The 21,253-nt window shown below is 23.3% G+C and overlaps 9 protein-coding genes across 9 annotated transcripts; 5 read left to right on the plus strand and 4 right to left on the minus strand.

Annotated features, from left to right (window-relative positions):
• Nucleotides 1–1,402: 1,402 nt before the first annotated feature.
• On the plus strand, nt 1,403–4,005 carry SRAE_2000375900 (Protein ECT2; the record flags this gene model as incomplete). Its single annotated transcript, XM_024654990.1, has 3 exons — nt 1,403–1,463; nt 1,521–3,819; nt 3,858–4,005. 3 exons carry the CDS (start codon nt 1,403–1,405, stop codon nt 4,003–4,005), a joined length of 2,508 nt encoding a protein of 835 aa, XP_024508307.1.
• Nucleotides 4,006–4,283: 278 nt separating this feature from the next.
• Nucleotides 4,284–5,043, minus strand: SRAE_2000376000 (Calcyclin-binding protein; the record flags this gene model as incomplete). Its single annotated transcript, XM_024654991.1, has 3 exons — nt 4,284–4,738; nt 4,786–4,984; nt 5,023–5,043. The coding sequence occupies 3 exons, from the start codon at nt 5,041–5,043 to the stop codon at nt 4,284–4,286; spliced, it is 675 nt and encodes a 224-aa protein (XP_024508308.1).
• Nucleotides 5,044–6,372: 1,329 nt separating this feature from the next.
• SRAE_2000376100 (Histone demethylase UTY) lies at nt 6,373–10,291 on the plus strand (the record flags this gene model as incomplete). The annotated part of the gene is made up of 3 exons (XM_024654992.1): nt 6,373–6,510; nt 6,572–6,810; nt 7,357–10,291. The coding sequence occupies 3 exons, from the start codon at nt 6,373–6,375 to the stop codon at nt 10,289–10,291; spliced, it is 3,312 nt and encodes a 1,103-aa protein (XP_024508309.1).
• Nucleotides 10,292–11,366: 1,075 nt separating this feature from the next.
• Nucleotides 11,367–12,659, plus strand: SRAE_2000376200 (Transthyretin-like family-containing protein; the record flags this gene model as incomplete). Its single annotated transcript, XM_024654993.1, has 5 exons — nt 11,367–11,532; nt 11,588–11,702; nt 11,752–11,903; nt 12,114–12,140; nt 12,292–12,659. 5 exons carry the CDS (start codon nt 11,367–11,369, stop codon nt 12,657–12,659), a joined length of 828 nt encoding a protein of 275 aa, XP_024508310.1.
• Nucleotides 12,660–13,032: 373 nt separating this feature from the next.
• Nucleotides 13,033–13,428, plus strand: SRAE_2000376300 (Transthyretin-like family and Immunoglobulin-like fold domain-containing protein; the record flags this gene model as incomplete). The annotated part of the gene is made up of 1 exon (XM_024654994.1): nt 13,033–13,428. One exon carries the CDS (start codon nt 13,033–13,035, stop codon nt 13,426–13,428), a length of 396 nt encoding a protein of 131 aa, XP_024508311.1.
• A 252-nt stretch (nt 13,429–13,680) lies between these two features.
• On the plus strand, nt 13,681–14,170 carry SRAE_2000376400 (Transthyretin-like family-containing protein; the record flags this gene model as incomplete). The annotated part of the gene is made up of 2 exons (XM_024654996.1): nt 13,681–13,840; nt 13,899–14,170. 2 exons carry the CDS (start codon nt 13,681–13,683, stop codon nt 14,168–14,170), a joined length of 432 nt encoding a protein of 143 aa, XP_024508312.1.
• A 13-nt stretch (nt 14,171–14,183) lies between these two features.
• SRAE_2000376500 (Melanopsin) lies at nt 14,184–15,018 on the minus strand (the record flags this gene model as incomplete). The annotated part of the gene is made up of 2 exons (XM_024654997.1): nt 14,184–14,968; nt 15,006–15,018. 2 exons carry the CDS (start codon nt 15,016–15,018, stop codon nt 14,184–14,186), a joined length of 798 nt encoding a protein of 265 aa, XP_024508313.1.
• A 1,773-nt stretch (nt 15,019–16,791) lies between these two features.
• On the minus strand, nt 16,792–17,664 carry SRAE_2000376600 (3-hydroxyanthranilate 3,4-dioxygenase; the record flags this gene model as incomplete). The annotated part of the gene is made up of 2 exons (XM_024654998.1): nt 16,792–17,463; nt 17,503–17,664. 2 exons carry the CDS (start codon nt 17,662–17,664, stop codon nt 16,792–16,794), a joined length of 834 nt encoding a protein of 277 aa, XP_024508314.1.
• Nucleotides 17,665–19,448: 1,784 nt separating this feature from the next.
• Nucleotides 19,449–20,590, minus strand: SRAE_2000376700 (Melanopsin; the record flags this gene model as incomplete). Its single annotated transcript, XM_024654999.1, has 2 exons — nt 19,449–20,251; nt 20,293–20,590. 2 exons carry the CDS (start codon nt 20,588–20,590, stop codon nt 19,449–19,451), a joined length of 1,101 nt encoding a protein of 366 aa, XP_024508315.1.
• Between the last annotated feature and the right edge of the window lie 663 nt (nt 20,591–21,253).

Genomic DNA, 21,253 nt, shown 5'->3' on the forward strand with positions numbered 1-21,253 from the left:
TTGGTCTAAAGTTAAAAAAAGGTTAAGTATGTTTTTTTTTAAACACTTGTTTTTAAAATATATCCTTTAAACTTTTAAAGAAACTTAAACTTGCAATTAAGTTTTTCATATCTAAATGTAAAAAACAAGCTGTTTGTTTCTGATAATGTTTTTTTCCTTTTCTCATCATTGTATAGAAACAATTATTTTATTTAAAAAATATAATTGATCACAGATCACAGGTAAAAAAAATTTTGATTTATATAAATTATTTCAAAAAGTAAAAAATATAAAAAAGTAATTAAGTATTTAAAAGATAGAAAGAAAAAACCTTCATAGATCTTTTTTTTATTCCACTGATAAATGTTTTCTTAAAAGTTATAAGTCTAAGAAAATTTTTAAAAATAAGAAAATTCTATACCTTACTTCAAAAACACAAACATTTATATCAAAATTTTTTTACTTTTAGTCAATTTCTACTTTAAATAAACTTTTGAAGCAGATGTTAATTTTACATTCTTTGATATATAATATATGTAAAGACATAATCTTTTAGAAAAATTTTTTTTTTATTTTGAAAAGTTTATCTAAATAAAAAAATGATTTCAAAAAACATCCTTGTTTGTATACATTTAACATTTTAAACTTTGCAGAAAAAAATCAAGGTCGAAATTACTTTCAGTCTTGGAGCCTTTTTAAGTTCATGGGTTACTCTTTAAATTATTTTATTTTAAAATTAAATAACACTAATATATTTTTTTATATTATAAATGTTATCTATTAATTAATAAAACTATTATTTATTATTTACTACATGAACTTTATCGTTTGAATGATATAAATAAAAATATTCCAAATCTTTTATAATAATCATTGGGGTAATAGCATATTAATTATAGAACCACATCTTTAAGACACATAGTATATATATAATATTATAGGCGCCAAAAACAAGTTTGATGACAATGAAACAAATTTTAGTTATCCCATCAGTGTCATCTAAATAATTTTACTGTACACAGTTACTATTTGATGTTTGCCATTTTGGCGTAGAGTTAGTTGTTAGACAACTTCAACTTAACTATTTCTATTTGATCATTACATAATAAATATGTTGTTATATATGGAGATTCTTTTAGTATTCGTCATTTTTAAAATTTAAATTTATTGACTTTTCTAATTTTTGTTAATTTAATTTCCTATAAAATAACAAATGACTGGAATTATTTATCAATTAGAGCAATTGTAAATATAAAACTTCTTCTATTTTAGGTGCTAAAAATTCTATTGGAATACCGCCGCCGAAATTTTTTGTATAAGTTTTTGAATAAGAATAACGAAAAGTTTATACTAACGTAGCATTTACATCAATTTTACCTTGGGAATCTATTTCCTTTGTTCTCGAGAAATGCTGAATTGTCAAATGTATTCACTTCGAGCGGATAATTTTGATTCTGTATCACAATATTCTTTGTATCCAGATAGTAAGTTGGTATATTTTGATGTCATCGTAATGATTAATAAAATTTATTACTTTTTAGATGCGTCTCAAATAGGTGATGATGAATCAACTATAGCTTTCGGTGGAAGTGGATCAGATCAGCACCATACTGGCCCTGTGGATATTTGTGTAGTGGGTCATATTTCTCCTTCAGATGAAAATTTGCAGCTTTTAGAAAATCATTTTAATTGTCGTCTTTTTTTTAGTGAACGAGGTTTAGAATATAGGGACAATCATGATATTATTTTTTATATGAATGATTTTACGACTACAGAATTTAATTATTTTTATGCAGATGGGAAACGTATTATGGGACCAGGAGTAGTGAAATATCATATTAGAACAAATACTCAAATTTCTTATCCTAAACCAAATCGTCCAAAGTATGGCTATACACTTCACAAATTAAGAATATGTGTAAAAACATTGAACAAGGGAGAAACTAGGCAAGCTGTTGATTATGTTCACTTTATGGGAGGAAGTGCTAAAAGATCGTATGCTATTAATGATATTCTTATTACTAAAGCTGCCAGAGGTACAGATTATCGTTTAGCTATATCGGTTGGGGGGACGATAGTTGCACCTTCTTGGTTAAAAGCATGTTGGGCAGAAAGAGATAATTTAAATTTTGATCCATTAAATAAAGATTTTCTTAATGAACATAGTGTTCCATGCTTTGCTGGACTTCGTATTTTTTTATATGGATTTAAGGAAGAAGATACTCATGCAATGATCAAGAAAATAGAGCAATATGAAGGAAGTGTTGCAGAAACATACAACGAAGCAACTCATGCTGTTTTTATTGATAATAAAGTAAATTTTTCTACCCTCCCTTTTATGGAAGATGGTGCATATAATAGTGATATAGCACATGTAACAGCGGAATGGTTTTGGACCTCAATATCTGTGAAATGTTGTGCTCATGAAGAAGCGTACTCAGCTATACATCGACCTTTAACACAAGGTATAATTTCAATGTCAAATAGAAAAAGAGTAGCACCTACTACTACTAAACTTTCTTTGTCTGAAGCAAAGAAAAATGTCTCAAAATCTTCATTAGATGGTACATTTAACAATTCTAGCTCCTCGGTTCTCTCAGATAAAATGTTTAGTGAAGAAGATTTAACAAATCCTATTCCTGCTCCAGCAAAACATGACAAACGCTTTTTGGTATGTAAGGAACTATTAGAAACAGAAGAAAATTATTGTAAATGTTTAGAAACTATGGAAGTTGAGTTTAAAAAAGCTCTAGAAGATCAAATTGCGTGTGGTAATGAATTAATCTCTAAAAGTGAAATTAGTCAAATATTTTCAAAAGTTCATGCTATTCTTTTAGTTCATAGTGCTATACTTAGCAAATTACGTGCATATATATATCATTGGAAGTCAGATCATCTTATTGGTAAGATATGGGCTGATGCATCAAGAGATTTACAAAAGGCTTATTGTCCTTATATAAATAGCTATGATACAGCTAGTGATGTATTAAAACAATGTATTGCAATGAATGAAAAATTCCAAGTGTTTTTAAAATGTGTTGAATCACGACCGGAAATGAAAAGAAATACTCTCAAAGATCTTTTAATTAGGCCTGTTCAAAGGTTACCAAGTGTAATTCTGTTACTAAAACAAATATTGGCAAAAACAGAAAGAGGAAATCCTGATGTTCCATTTTTGGAACAAGCTTTAATAATGATGGATAATGTTGTATCTGCATCAAATGAATCTCGTCGTGTCACAGAAGGTTTTACAAAAACCCTTGAAATTTGTAATGAAATTGAAGGATTACCTCCAGATGTCATTGCCAGCTCACGTTTATTTCATAGTTCCTTAGAATGTCAATTAGTCGGTGCATTTGGAAATTTTTGGCATAAATATAAAAAACAAACAATTAAATTTTTCTTATTTAACGATATATTTATCTCTGCTAAAGTTAGGTCTCATTGTCAACCACAAAATCTCAATAATTCATTTGCCACTAGTTCAACATTATCTAGGCAGTTTTCATTTGCAAGTTTAAAAAAGCCTTCTACAAAACCATACAGATTTATTAATTTTCTACTATTTCCCAAGATAAGGGAAGTTCTTCATTATTCTGATGACCAATGTTCTGGTATTTATATATTAAAGATGCGATTGCAGCTTAGTGATGAATTTATTGTATTGAAGCCTGTTAATGATACGGTACCTCATGCAAACCCATCATCTTTTTTTAATCAAGTTTGCCAATTAATAACTCAGTCGTCCCGTGAAATGCGAGTGGAAGAAATTACTCCTCACGACCTAGATCAATTATATCAATGTAATCCAGATGAAACTACTATTATTAGGAAAGCAATGTAAGTTTGTACATTCTATCATATATGTTTTTATTTAGAAATCATGTTAGCGCTGCAGCCGCCGTAGGAAATCAGTCAAGTAAACGTCATTCGAATATCAGAAGAGCTTTATCGAATGTCTCATTTAATCTTCAGAGTTCATTACAAAGATTTTCTTCTAAAGCAACTTTGAGTACTATTCACTAATACATGTATATTTAACAATATTTTAGTTGCTAGGCTTTGAAATGTTTTTCAGAGTGTTGTTATGATATTTTTCTAATTGTCTTAACGAATATTTACCTACCTAACCTTATTATTCACCAATTAATTATTTTATCTAATTATCCTGACCTTCAACCGAACACAAAATTATCTTAAGTATATTTGGTTTATTTATGAATAAAATTTTTAAAATATATATTTAAATGAAATTTATTTTATCAACGAATTTTATTAAATTAACAATACGTCTGATGAAGATATTATTGATTCATAAATTCACTTCCGAGACTACCAGGTTTGTCTCTGGCTTTCAACATAGCCTCACCGATAGTCTTTCTCATTTCGTTGTCGCCGTTTTCATACATTTCTCTCATTAAATTCATAATACTTTCTTGAGGATTGGATTCATCGCCAGCAGCACTGAAAGCATTTTTCTTTTTCTCATTTAACTTCAAGACAGAGGTCCATTTCTCTTTTTTGGCTTTCGACAATGTAATCAAAATCATATCTGTTTTTTGTTTAAAATTGCACTCTTCTGGAATAACTTTATCAAAAAGTCCCTTGAGAATAAATTCGTAATCACGTCCATTAACATTTGTTGCTTTGAAACATACTGAATTACTTTCAACATTAAGTTGGAACGATTCAGCAGGTGCTTCTTTAGCTCCAGAAATATTCAAATAAAGTTTTAATTTAGATTCGTTGTCCTCATAAGCTAGAAATATTTGAAAAAAAGATTACAAATAAATATAATATACCTACAATAATTTGTTATCTTAGTTAAAGGACGAAGTGGTTTAGAAGTTTGCTGTTGTCCCTTTTCAGCAGCCAATTTTTCAGCTGATCGTAAACTGGCAAGTTCATTGTTAGATGACTCCAAAAGTTCTTTTAACTTTTCTTGCACAACAGCATTTGATGTAAGGTCAATAAGACGTTTACACTCTTTGATTACAGCTTCAACCTAAAATATACTATAACTAATAATATTTTGATACTTACTTTGTTTGAACTACCAGACATTTTGTTCATTAAAAATCTTTGAATCAAAAAATTCTACTCCTTGGTATAATGTCGACTTAAATCGCTCTGAAATATGGTATTTTTTTTATTTTATAAAATATATATTTGCTGGTATTATTAGGGATATCAACATATTACATTCAAAACTAAATTCAAGAAAACATAAATCATAAATGGTTGGAATTGAATAACCATATATTAAATAAAATTGGCTTTAATTAGTATACTCAACTATAATAAATTTTAAAATGGTCGTACAATTTCTATAAGGTTATAGAAGGTTCTAGAATTTTTCTTAAATGTAATTTATGTGTTCACATGCTGTTTTTTTTGCATATAACTTTTAAAAGCAAGTGAGGCATCTTTTTAAGAAGTAAAAAAGATGTTCTTTATTTTTAAATGTAGTGGTGGGATTCTTTTTCAATAAATCATTTGACAATTTTACCTGGGATTCATACTTTCTTTGATTAAAAACTCCACCTTTATGGTGATTGCCAATATGACATCAGTCGGTAAAATTTACTGTTATGAAGTTGGTGAATTAGTTGATAGTGAAAAATGGATTGTTTTTAATTAGATTATTATATTTATTATTTTTGTATAGAAATTGTCTCTTACTTCTTTTATTATCAATTTGTATCTTATTTATATTAATTTTTGTGTATTATGTTTATTTTTTGTGCTATTTTTGTAATTCATGCAGTAGTAATTTGATAGATTGATATTAAAATACTTAACTATCAAATTACTGTTAATCTTTTTTCATCAATTATCAATACTGTAATTCATTTTAATTGGAGTATTAAATATTTTCTATTTTAGAAGTTTAGCTTTTTTTAACTAAACATTTTATCTTTAGTAATTTTTTAAAAATTAACAAGTAAAAGATTTTTATTGTTTATAAATATTTGTTTTCCGTGTTCTTTTTGATAAAGCTGTTATTCTTGAAGTTGATAACTTCTGAATTTGTTAAAAACAAAGTTTTTTTATATTTTATATTGTTGTTACTTATTTTTTATCAATCGAATTTAATTTATTTCCAATTGACTTTAATTTTGTTATCTATTATTTTTAATTGCTACAACAAAGATTTATCTATACATTTTTTCTTTAAATTTTTTAAAAAAAAGGCTGTCAAAGACATTTTTTACAAAAATCTTTATAGGACACTAATTATACACTGTTAGTAAAATGTTTAGAAGTGACAAATGTGAATTCATGCCGCGTAAAAAGTTTATGGGAGGAAAAGGTGGAATAACGTATCTTTCTCGGCCTGTTTTATGTGGTCTAGAATCAATAGCTTTCTTCTAGTTCCAGATTTGCTGAAAAATGCTAAATCTTGGAACGTTGATCACTTTTAATCAATCTGAATTAGATACAATAAAAAGTCTTTCACCACTAAGTTTCCCTGTCTTTCATAAATGGCGTATTGAAAATGATGTAGGACAATTGGAAGTATTATTCAAAGTAAGTAAATACTTGTTTTTGTATTAAATATTCATTTAAAATTTTTCTTTTATTTATTTAGGCATATCATTACCTCAACAAGTGTTATAATATTTTAGTTAATGAATCAGATTACGATATAACGAAGTTATTCAACTTAGAAATGAAATTGGCTCATCTGTGTTTAGTTGGTGGTGATGAAGTAAGATCATTATCAATTTATCAAAGTTTATTAAAAAAAAATGAAGATTTATTTTCAAAATCATTTGGAGCTTATTTTGGTTTAGGAGTAACCTATTTTCAATTGAAACAATTTACACTGTAAGTTGTAGTTTTTTTACAATATCTTTGTATTGGTAATAGTTATATGTGTATTCGTTTGGTTGTCTGGCATATAAAGTAACACTATGCCTATCTTTAATGTTGAAATATACTATTGAGATGATTGACCTCTATTACACATAGTGCCGTTAATAGGGTTTGTTCAATATATATCTGATTCATTTGTGACATGACTAACCACTAAAAATTTGAATATATTATTTTCTTTTTAATTATTTTTTTATACGAAAGTATTTTTTTTTAAATGTACTTTTTGTACCTATACAATTTTTTTTTGGTTTTAAATGATCTTTTGAAAGTACATTTAGTTGACAATTTTAATAATATTTAATATTATTTAAAATTATAGGTGTCTTTTAATTTCCTTATCAATTTAATTGTAGTTTACACATCTAGAGTATTTTTTATGTTGTTGTATCATGTGAATTTTAAGGCTACTTATTAAATTGTTTATTTAAATAAATAAATAAAATAAAATAAAAAAAATTTTTTAAATATTTTTTTTATCAAAATAATTATTTTTAGTGCCAGTGAAGCGTTTCTTAAACATTTATTTATTTTTGAAGACGAAAGTGCATCAGTTAACGCACATTGTTACCTTGGTCTTATTTATCAATTACAATTTGATTTCAATAGAGCAGTAAAACATTTTACAATAGTTCAAAATTTTTCCAAAGAAGGTTACGTTTTATCCAAAGAAGAAATACGTTTCAGTATTGCTCATTGTTACGAGTGTGCTGGAGATTTAGAGAGAGCAAGACGAGAATATAAAAATATTCTGGACGAGTTACCTGGTAATATTCCAGCTACTGTTCAAGCTGCAATCTACAGACAACTTGGATGGTTAAATTTTAAAGCTGGTAATACAAAGGAAGCTAGTGAATTATTAGAAAAAAGCCAAACAATAAATCCTAATTGTGGTAGAACTGCCTATTTTTTAGGACGTCTTAATAGTGAAGTTAAAGATAAAGCCCATTTTGCTTTCAAACAATATAGACAATCATTTGATAAGGGTGAAAGTGAATCTGATACTTGGTGTTCAATTGGTGTATTGTATCGTCAACAGGAACAAACTGTTGATGCATTACAAGCATTTACCTCTTCATTACGTCTAAATCCTAAACATAGTATTACTTGGTATAATTTAGGTGATCTCTATGAAAAACATTTAAATTTTCATGACGCTTTAGAGTGTTATAAAACAGCCGTTGGATTAGATTTTAAAGAAAAAGAAAAAGTTAAAAAACGTATTGCTGTTCTTGAAAGAGAATTACAATTTGTTTCACCGGAACAGTTAGCACAAAATAGTGCTCAACTAATAAAACCACCACCATTAAAAGAAGCTATGCAATTAACTTTACCTACTGAAATTAAGCATACAATTCAAAAAGCCATAGATAAAAGAATAACTACTCATTTTGAAGGTGGAATATTGTGGGCATCTCCAGAAGTTTTACTATATACAATGAAACGCGCTGGTCATAATATTCAAATACATAATGATATTAGAATTAATGAGAATTTAAAACATATTCTAAGTTATAACAAAGATCTCCTTGAAACTAGTGAGTTACAAGCTTTAAGAGTTATTGAAGAAGCATTTCCAAAATATAGAAAAAATAATATATTTAATTATGGTCTTTCACAAATAAAATGTAGTGAAATAGGAAATGATTTTAAGGGAGTTAAAGATGAATATATTGATGAGACAAGTAATAGTAACATTTCAAATGGTATAGATATTAAAGAAGATACAAATATTAAAATGGAAGCACTAGAGTATATACTACAAAAAGATCAGGATTGTGATGTTTCATCAACACAGGATGAATTTCCATCATATTTTTCTTTACTTTCTGATGTTTCAATACCTTTATCTTCTACATCAAGTGAGATAATGAAAGCTGCTAGTTTAAGAACAACAAATCTTTCTGAATATGTACCAATATATAAAGAAAATGAAATGGTACAATTATTTGATATTCCTAATGAAGAATTATCTGGTAATCAATTAACACCACAAACACCATTACTTCAAGTTGAAACAATAAGAGAAGCACATTCTATAGAATTACAAAATTTTTGTTATAATGCTTCTCCTATAACTTGTATAAGAGGCCTTACCTCAACTCTCAAAATAGATCTCGGATTATTTTCTACAAAAACATTATTAGAAACAGTCCCTAATCATGATGTGGAAGTACGTACACAATATAAATTTCCTTTTGATGTTAATACCAATCATGCTGGTGAAAAATCATGGGAATATTATTCTAAAAGAAGTTTTACAAATGTAATTTCTTATGCTAAATATCAAGCTGAGTCATTCAAAAAGTCAATGAAGGAAGAAACAGAAAAATTAAAAAATATTCCATCTGGTAAATATAATAATCAAAGTAATAATGATGGTGAACATAGTGTACCACAAACTAAAAGAAAAAAAATGTCAATGTCAAAAGAACCACATCAAGAAGTAAAACCATCAAATATTCCTATGAAAACAATTAAATTTGGAACTAATGTTGATCTATCAGATCCTAAAGTATTTACTAGTCAACTTAAAGAACTTACAAAATTACCTGCATTTTGTAGATTAGAAGCTTCTTGTAATGCACTTACACATATTGATCATTGTATTTTTGGTATGAATACTGTTCAATTATATATGAAAGTTCCTGGAGCAAGGACACCAGCACATCAAGAAAATAATAATTTTGCTAGTATTAATATAAATACTGGACCAGGTGAATGTGTATGGTATGGTGTTGCATATGAATATTTTCCAAAAGTTGAAAGAATGTGTAGAAAAAGAGGTGTTGATTTTTTAAAAGGAAGTTGGTGGCCTGCTATAGATGAACTTCTTGAGGCAAAAGTTCCTGTTTATAAATTTGTTCAAAAAGCTGGTGACCTTGTATTTGTAAATTGTGGTTGTATTCATTGGGTGGAATCTACTGGATGGTGTAATAATATTGCATGGAATGTTGGACCAATGACAAGCTTTCAAATGAAAACAGCCTTTTTTTCTCATGAATGGAATCGTTTAAATGGTTTTAAAAGTTTAGTACCATTACAACATATGTGTTGGCAGTTTGCTAGAAATGTACGATTTACAAATAGTAAACTTTATAGAATGATAAGAACAGTTTTAATAAAAAGTTTAGCATATCAAAAAATGCTGCTTGATTATCTTGGAACAATTAGTAAAATACCAAAAAGTCAACCTCGTGATAAAAATGAAATAACACATTATTGTAGTTTATGTGAAATTGAAGTTTTCAATATATTATTTGTTAAAGAAAATCAAGGTGGTGTGTATAATGTTTTTTGTGCAAATTGTTCAAGAAAATCAAGTCAACAATTTGATGATTTTATTGTTCTTCAACAAACAACCTTAGAATCACTATGTGAAATTTTTGATCTTTTTCAATTATATCCTACAAAACATCCTTTAATATGTTAATAATAATTTTATCTTTATTTAAACTTCTATTTTTTTTTTCATAGTAAGAGTAGTGGAAAATATTTTATTTTTCACTTTTGATAAAAAATTTTATATATATGTAGACGAGAAAACATTTATAAAAATATTTTTTGATATTCTACTCTTTAATAAAATTTCTTAGATAAAAAAATTGTATTAATAATAAATAGAACAATGATTTTTAAAAAAAAGTTACATGGATCATGCAGCAAAATGTCCAAAAATTATATGTGCTGCAAAAATAATTTTTTGAAGGGGTTTTGAATTAAAATTTGATATGAGCGTAGAAAAGATTAAATGAAACGTTTTGGTGTTAACTGTTTTGAAAATTATTATATTAAAGATTTGATTTAAGATTCATGTTAAGATAGAATCCATGAGTCAATTACAAAAAGATTCTCCAATAACAATAATTTTAGTTTTAAAATTTAAAAATAAATTTAAAAAAAAGTTTACTTTTGTATTATAAAAATTATTTATAGTGAGTTGTAGTTTAATAAATTATTCTTATCATACATTTTACGTTTCATGTTACTGAACATTTATAGACAAACTGGAAAGATTAAAAATATATTAAATTGTATTCATATCAATATAATGAAATTATATTTTTAGAATCTAAGTACAAAAAAATATTTTGTCATTCACTTTTAAAATAATGTGTTTGTATGTCCCTATTTTAAGATATTAAAAAATGTATTTTAAAATGATATTTTGAATTTAATAATTATTTATTCAAAAGTTTTTTTTTTTATAATATTAATGAAAAGCCATTAATAACGTATTGAAGAAAGGCATTTTTCTGAAAGAAGAGAAAAAGATTGAATATAAGGAATTGATTGTGAAGGTTGGTGAAATTTTTTTTGCTAGTGGAAAAAATCATTGTGGAAGAATATTGAAGTAACAGTGGTGTTTAATGAAAAATAATATCAAAATAACCTTGTCAATTATTATAATAATAAAATGAGTAGTTTGACACGCCTCAAAATGTATTAATAATTTAGAGTTGTTTAAAAGATTAAAAATTTTGTTATATTATTATTATCAAAATAAAATGATATTTAAAACTTTGATTGGAGTTATTTTTTTTATATTAATAGGAACAATTCATTGTGCTGGAATAATTGGAATACTTCAGGCAACTGGTGCTAGTGGAAAGTTAACATGTAAAGGAAAACCAGCTTCAGGTGTACTTGTAAAATTATATGATGAAGATGACAGTATGTTTAATATTTATAAATATTTGATATAATCTTTTATATTATAATATTTTAGCTGATTTTGATGATTTAATTGACAAAGGTTATACTGACGCTAATGGGGAATTTTTTGTACAAGGTTCACATAAAGAAATAACTCCAATTGATCCAAAAATAAATATTTATCACAAGTAAATAATAATATATATAAATATATATTAATTAAATTTTTTTTTTTAGATGTAATGATTGGTGGTTTATTCCTTTCTGTAAGAAAAAGTTTACGATAAAAATACCAAATGATTATATTTCACAGGGTGATACACCTAAAAAAATTTATAAAGCTGGTACTCTTGAATTATCAGGAGATTTTCCAGGACAATCAAGAGACTGTTTTCATTAAATTCATTAATAAATAAAAATTGTTAAATTGATTTTTATTATAAATAAAATTTATTACTTAGTTTAAAAATCAAAGAGGATGTTTTTACAAATATATTACTCATTGATAAGTATTTGATTTGTCAAAGTATTGAATGAGTCATATATATTTATGTTAAAAATATTGACAATCATCACAGTGGAAATCATTTATTTTTAAGTTGATAAATTGATTTTTCAATATAACAGTTGGTTTAATTTAAAAGTTGTAATGATAAAATAACAATGATTTTGATATAAATAACATAAATATATTTTAATTTTAAAAGATGTATAAAATCTTAATTTTAATATTTTTATACTATAGTAATATAAATATTTTAAATGCTGCTAATTTAGGAGGAATAAATCAAAGTGTTGGTATTAAAGGACGATTATTTTGTAATGGAAATCCAGCTGAGGATGTTTTGATAAAATTATGGGAAAATGATCATTTTAATTTTGATGATTTGATGGCACAAAGTACATCAAATAAAGAAGGTTATTTTAGACTTCATGGTTCAAATACTGAGTACTCATCAATAAATCCACGTATAACTTTTTATCATTATTGTAATAATTCTAAAGCAATTTGTGCAAGAAAGTTTTCTATAATTGTTCCGAAAAATTTTATTTTTAAAGGAGAGTTTGCTAAAGATTTTTATGATGTAGGAGACATTCATTTAGATGAAAAAAAAGAAGGCGAAGTCAAAGATTGTTTCTTTTAAATTTTTAAAAACATGTTTTTTTTTCATATTTTTAAAATAATAAATTTTTATATTATTTTATCTTTTTTATATTAATAAAAAAATGATGAATTTAAATAGCATCGAAATTGTCCTAACTATTTGAATAGTGACACACAATAATTATTCGAATTAGCAATTAATATTTAAAGATTCAATTTTTTTAAAAATAAAATCTGTATAACAAACAATAAAAAGTTCTATAAATAAGTTGAAAATTTTAAATTTCTTATCATTTGATGTACGCTAGAATTTTCGTATTATTACAAACTAAACTAATAAAATGTTTATATATTTATTTAATTATTATTTTTTTTTTTAGATAAACATGTTGATCAACTTAATGTTTATTATTATGTTTATTAGTTCAAATATTTTACCAATAACATATGGTCTTTTCTTTAGGCATGTACAATCAGTTAGTGTTCAGGGATATTTAAAATGTAATGATAAACCTGCTACTGATATTACAGTAAAATTATATGATAAGGATACATTTACTTTTGATGACTTAATGGCAAAAGGAAAAACTGATTCAAATGGATATTTTAAATTAAGTGGTAGTGAAAAAGAAATGACAAAGATTGATCCAGAACTTGTAATTCACAATTCATGTGGTTCAAAACTTGGAAAATTTTCAATGAAACGAATTAAAGTTACTATACCTAAAAGTTATATTACCAATGGACCTATTCCATCAAAAGTATTTGATATTGGTACTATGGAATTGGCTGGAAAAATAAAAACATAAAATAATACTTTTTTTTTTTAAATATAATTTTAAAAAATGTTTATTATAATAAACTTTTAAAATAAACTATAAAATATATATATAATATAATGATGAAATTATTTATTGTTAGCAAAAATAATATAAATAAATATATATAAATTGTTTAAAACACAATCGTTTAATGTTTGTTTATAAATTATAATTAAACAACAAAAATTTAAAAGCTATAAAGAAGTTAGAATTTAAATAAATATTTCATCAATGTTATTCATGTGGTTTTCTTCAATATTTTTAATTTTAATTTTTATTCCATTAATTAATTCTGCTGGGTTTATTGGAAGACTACAATCAACAGGAGCTATTGGTAGAGTAACATGTAACGGTAATCCATATAATGGTGCTTTGGTAAAACTTTTTGATGAAGATGACTGTATGTTGTAAAAAATTTTATATATCTTTTTTTATAAAAAAAAAATATATATTTTTAGTAGATATTGATGATTTGATAGCTGAAACTAAAAGTGACATGAATGGTGATTTTAAGGTACAAGGTTCACACAGAGAGATTACATCTATTGATCCAAAAGTTGTATTATTTCATAATTGTAATGAATTTATTGCAATATGTTCAAGAAAAATAACATTAAAAATTCCTGATAGTTATATAACATCTGGATCCACACCATCAAGAATTTATGATATTGGAACATTAGAGTTATCAGGAAAATTTGAAGGTGAAGAAAGAGACTGTTTTCATTAAAATTGATTTTTTTCTATTTAAATATTTTTGAAAAAATTTGAATACATTCATTTTTAAATGTTCTATCCATTAAACCATAAATGATTGGATTCCATATAACAAACATTTTAGCTGCAACAGCAGTAAGTATAACAACATTTTTATTCATTCTGGTATTAAAAATAATATTTGATACAATTGATGTAAATGCATATGGTGTCCAGGATATTACAAATGATCCAACACAATAAAAAATTACTCTTGAACATTTTCTTTGTTGTTTTTTATAAATAAGAAGTGAATGATAATATTGGTGATTATTAAAAAATTCATTTTTAGAAATGTTATCTAATTTGATTGATAGTTCACTATTTTCATAAACATTCGATGTTTTTGAAGATTGAGAATGACGATATTTTTTATGTATAATAACTTTTCTATTTTTTATCACACCTTTAGCTGCTAAAAAAATTTTATAATTTGAAAATCCAATAATTGATAATGGTATTATATAAGCATTTAAAAATAAATATAAAATATATAATTGGGATGATTTTTCTTTTGATAAATAATCAAAAACACAATAATGAAGACTATCATCTAAAACTTTATATCTAGACCAACCAAATAAAGGTGGTGTTGTTGTTAAGAGTGTCCAAACAAAAGCTCCAGTTGCAAAAAGAACTTTAGTTTTTAATGACACTTTCATTGAAACAAAAGGATGATTAACACCAACATAACGCTCAAAAGACAAAAGTGTTAATTGGTGGATTCCTCCAACGCTTAATGTTGAGATAGCAAATGCATGAATAGTACAAACTAAAATAGTATTAAAAATTATCATAAACAAACTTACTTGGTTCTTTCATTATTTTATAAAAGTATATATGATAACTATTTAATACAAAAAAAAGGCTACCAAATGAATATAAAATAGATATCACAATAATAAGTAAAAATTTTTTTCTTAAAGAACGTTTACGAGAAAAAACAAAAGCAATTAATCCATTACCAAAAAATCCAATTATAGCAATCAAAAGCATCCATATACTTAAAATTATTGAAACAATATGTTGATTAAAAGATTTTTCAAGTAAATCTATTTCATCCTCATTTGCAAGATAAAAAATATTAGTAGATAGTGTATTATTAATTAACATATTTTATGTCTAAATATTAAATTAATATAATAGTATATATTTATTTTAAAAATTGAATCTCTAATATTAATTTATTCATTTAAACTAATTAAAACTAGAGAGAAACTAAAATAACTATAAATACTATAAAACAAACTTAATTATTTTATAAAATAATTTATAACATTTATCTATTCAATAAAATTAAATATTCAAAAAAAAAACATCAAAAATTAAAAAGTATATTTTAATTTCCTTTTTAAAATTTTTAATTAATTTAAAAATCTTTAAGAATATTATCTTTAATTTAAAAATGTAAAAATGAAATTTATATAACTTAATGTTGCAATATATATTTTAATGTTTTTTAAATATTTAAGTCAATATGTATAAAAAAAAAAGTTTTCACAGAATTTTAATAACATTTGTATTAAAATAAAAATAGATTGCAAAAATTTTAAAAGTTGAGCCATAAATAATTAATAATTAATGTCTTCAAATATTTTTAATCTATTTATATAATTTATCATATAAAGTATATGTAATATTTTATTTATAATATATCTAAATAAGCAAAATTAAAAATTAATTTAAAATGTTACAAAGACACTTTTTATTAAATTAAATGAAAATGAAAGAATTTTTAATTTTATATCTAATTTTAATTTTTTTTAATTGACAAGATTATTAAAAAAACAAATTTAAAAAATATATTAACAAGCTTTAAATGTTTTTGATCACATTCAATACAAAAAAAAAGTTTATAAAAAACTACAGATAACAAATATAAAAATAATTAATTTTAAAATACAATAAATGTCTATATTTTGTTATACGAAAAGTTTTTTATATATCCAAATTACGTTTATAAAGATAAAGTATTTTTCTAAATAAAAACTAACTTGAATTTTTTAAAAATATAACATAGTTAAAATTCAATATAAAAATTTTTTAAAAAAAGTAAAATATATTTATAACTAATAATTACAAAATACTTTTCTATTAAAAAATCATTTAACATAAATATACTATAAGTTCTTATTTATAAATAATTATATATTTATAATATATTTTTATAAAAATGTTGTAATTTTAAAATTGAAAAATATTAGGTTTCTATTAACGATAAATCTTTTTAGACTCTTTAAACCGACAAAAAAAATTTCTTACTTTTATGTTAAATATAATTTATTCATAATAATTTTAAAAATTTTAATTATTTTGAAGTGGAATAACTTAACATAATTGAAGAATCTTAAAGTTTCCGATAAGTATAAAATAATATTTAAAAAAAATTTTTTACTTCCTTATATTTTATGATGTAAAAAATGTATTGATATTAAATATGTTTATTAAGATTAACTTTTAATATTTAATATTAATTTATAATAATAATTATTTGGTAAATTATAAAAATAATTTTTAGTAAGATGATAAAAAAAAATGTAATTTTATAAATCCAAATTTAAAAAAAAAAAAACAAATTGTATAAAGTTAATTTATTTACATCATAAGAGTTAGTACAACTGATGATGTAGTTAGATCAAATGTCGTAGTTGTCTCGTTTATTATTCTTATAGCATCATTTTTGTGGTATTCTTTACTGTCAATAATAGCTTTTCCACATAAAACGTAAATAAATAATTCTTTTGCGTGGTTATGTTTTGTGTTATGTCTGCCTTTGCCATACAATTTGACAATGCTTCTATATTTTGGTTTACCAAAAAGAACAATTTCTTTTCCATTTTCTAAATCATTTTCATATTTTTTTATTAGTTGAAAAATATTTTGTGGTTTCTCAATATCTTGACAAACAACATTATATTTGGGTTGACATAAAAAAGATTTTTCTCCAACTTTCATATTTTTTTTCTCCTCTGATTCCATGAATTCTTTAATGATAGGAGGTAAGTCTTTTACTACATCTTTTAGATGAAACCATCTTTCAAAAAGAATACTATCACACTCATCTGACGTGAAATAACGAACACAATCAAATTCTGTTTCTAAACGTTCTCTTTCAATAACCATACCTAAAGTATTTTCAAATCGTTGTGGTGAATGTTCCATTTTAGCAGGTAACATAAAAATATGACCTTCTGGTATAACTAAATCATATGGTTTTCCATTTAAAATAAGTTTTAAAACCATATCACCTTTCATTTGATAAAAAAACTTAAAAAATAAAAATTATTACATAAAAGTTAAACTTACCTCTTCACCTTCCTCAATATGATAATCTTTTCTTTGATTTGGTCCACCAACAAAAAAAACTTTTAAATACTTATCAAACATACATTTGTTACAAACAGGTGGTTTAAAATTTTTTTCATTTTCAACACACCATTTTTCTACATTTTCAGATATAGCAATCATTTTTAAAATATTATTTTATAATTAATGAACATCTTTTTATATATCCAGTCCTTTAAAAAGACATTTACAATTGATTAATTAGATAACCTTGTTATATTTAAAAGTTAATTTTACCAGATTATATTTATGATAACGAAAAAAAGTATTGTAAATAAATCATTTTCAAGGATTACTTTATATAACATAATATTTATAGTAAAGTTAACCATTCTATTATAAATAACATTTATGATGTTTGAAGTAAGAACATTTTTGTAACATATAAAACATTATTTTTAAGTAAAAATATTTTATAAGGTATACTTTTTAACTTTACATATTAATTTTTATGTTAAAAAATTTATTTAAACTAAACATTAATAATTTACAACAAACTATATAAATTATCTTATTTTAATAACATTTTTATATATTTTAAATAAAATAAGTTTTTCTCTCAACTTAAATATTTAATATTTAAAGTAAAATTTATTATAAATTTACAATAAAATATAGTTTAAAAAGTTATTTTATTCTTTACAATAATTACCTAAAACATTATTTATCATTTACATTTTATATAAAATAAAAGTTATAGTTTTTTTTTTAAAAATCATACAAATTTTTTTTCACAAAATTAAGAAAAAAAAATTAAAGAAAAAATGTTTTTTTTTTATCTAACAAATTATTAAAAAAATGTTTTGAGCAAAAAACAACTTTAATTATTTTATTTTTGTATTGTTTCTTGCTAGAGTCATAAAAACAAATTTTTGTATCATAATTTAAAAATGTTTCATTTCATCTTTAAGATGTTTTCAAAAAGTTACAATAATATATATTTACATTAAGTATTTTAATTTATATATATATCAACTAAAAATATGTAAATTAATATTCTTAAATATTGATATATATATATATATTTAAAGATCTTTATCTACATATCCGTATTTCATTATTTTTATTTAAAACTAGTGAATTAAAAGATTTTATAGAAAAAAAATTAATGGATTAAATAATACTTATAAATATTTTATGACAAGAAAAGCTACATATTAATGTATCAAAAAAATATATTTATATAATAATTATTAATATGTTTTTATAAAATATTTTTTCTTTTTGTTATTATTTATAGAAACATTATTACCAAATATGTAATTTATTTTAACTACTTTTTTAAATTAAAATATGTTAGAATAAAATATTATATATGTATTTGAGCAATTATTTTAAAACAATTTTTTTGATAAAGCATGTTTTAAAAATAAAAAGTAATTGTTTTTAATTTAATAATTTGAATATGAAAATGTTTATTTATTTAAATTTGTAACAAAATAAAAGTATAATGAAGTTTTTTTTTAATTTAAATACTGATTTTTATTAAAAGTAAATCATTGTGTTTCTTATAACTTTTTATGGTAGTTTTTATAGTTTTGAGTCACAAGAATATCTTCTTTTTCTAATATAAGAAAAAAATTTATAATTAAAAAGTTTATTAAATGTAATAATAGTAAAAACAAACAAAAATGTGTATAAGTTTCATTCAATCAAAACAACATTATCCTATTTCAGAGTGATCCACAATTCTTTTCTTCTACTTTTTATATTCTCCAACGTCTGTTTTTCCTATTTGTATAATGCCCCATAAAAGATGGTATTACAAAAAATTGGCCTAAACATCGTAAACATATTTATAAAATGATAAAAATTTTTTTTAAAATTAAGTTTTTTTTATAGAGATTTTAAAAAAAAATTATCAAATTTCATTAAGATTATTAAGGAAAATAAAATTTGAACTAAATTTACTCCAACCAATAGTTAAACTTTTTAAATAATATTTTTTCACATTCTCTTTGAAATGATTTATCCATAAATCCATATATTATTGGATTCCATATGACAAACATTTTAGCTGCAATAGCAGTAAGTAAAACAAATGTTGGATTTAATTTATAATTAAAAATTATATTCCATACAATTGATGTAAATGCATAAGGTGTCCAGGATATTATAAATGAACCAACACAAAAAAAAATTACTGTAGCACATTTTCGTTGTTGTTTATCATAAACTGAAAGCGATTGTTGAGTTTCAGAATCATACAAACCAGTTGATTCACATATTTTTGCCAATTTTTGTAAATTTGAATCTGTCTCACTATCACTAAGAAAAGTTGATGATGAAGGAATTGAACGGAGGCGTTTATGATATACATCAGTTTTTCTTGAAGTAACTAAACCTTTAGCCGCTAAAAAAATTTTATAATTTGAAAATCCAATTATTGATAGAGGTAAAATGTATCCATTAAAAAATAAATACATTATATATTTTTGTGTTGATTTTTCTTTTGATAAATAATCAAAAACACAATAATGAAGACTATCATCTAAAACTTTATATCTAGACCAACCAAATAAAGGTGGTGTTGTTGTTAAGAGTGTCCAAACAAAAGCTCCAGTTGCAAAAAGAACTTTTGTACGTAATGGTAATTTCATTAAAATAAAAGGATGATTAACACCAACATAACGTTCCAAAGACATAACTGATAATTGATGAATTCCTCCAACACTTAATGTTGAAATAGCAAATGCATGAATAGTACAAACTAAAAAAAAATTATAATATTTTTTTTTATCATAAACTAACTTGGATCTTCCATTACTTTATTGTTATATAAATGATAAATATCTAATGTAAAGAAAAGACTACCAAAAGCATATAATGTTGATATGACAATAAGTAAAAAATTTTTTTTTCTTAAATGACCATCTCTTATAAAAGCATAAACAATTAATCCATTTCCAAAAAATCCAAAAAATACAATTATTATCATACAAAAACTTAAGAATATTGTACCATTAGCAGTATCTTTAAATTCAAGTGATTTAATAGTACTTGTAAGTGAAGTTCCAAAAAATTCTTCATCAAAGGTATTATTATACATCATAGCATATATTAATGTAAAAATTGTAATTTAAAAGTTACAAAATATTGCATTTTTATTACTTTTTATATGATTATTGTTTATTCTTTTATTTTGTGGGCGGGACCATCAAAAAGCTACTTATTTGTTAGAACTATATAATTAATTATAATTTTTGAATTTTCAATTATTTTAAAATGAAATAGATAAAGCTAGAGAAATGAATTATTATGCTAAAACTTTAAATGCGGATAAATAAAGAAAATTATTTATCAAATCTATTTAATACTCAATATTTGATGGCATCATAATTTTTTCTATGTAAAATATTATTATTAAAATTAATTTTTAAATATCATACTTTATTTTATAATAATATTTATTTTAAAAAAATGTAAAAATATTATTAGTGTGGTATTAAGAAAAATGTAATTTTATTAATTTAAGATGAAAATAGAAAATTAAGTTTCACTTATAAAATTTTACCATTCTTAGTATAATTTCCGTTTAATTTTATATTAAAAGATTAAAAAAAGATTTTTAATAGATAATTTTATTAAAATCACAAAGTACAACTGATGAAAAAAGGTAGATCAAATTTAGTAGAATTATCATTTATTATTTCAATATTTTTCATTAATTTTGTATTCCTTCCTGTCAATTATTGTTTTCATATAAAACCCA

The sequence above is a fragment of the Strongyloides ratti genome (genome assembly GCF_001040885.1).
Source record: "Strongyloides ratti genome assembly S_ratti_ED321, chromosome : 2".
NCBI classification, from domain to species: domain Eukaryota; kingdom Metazoa; phylum Nematoda; class Chromadorea; order Rhabditida; family Strongyloididae; genus Strongyloides; species Strongyloides ratti.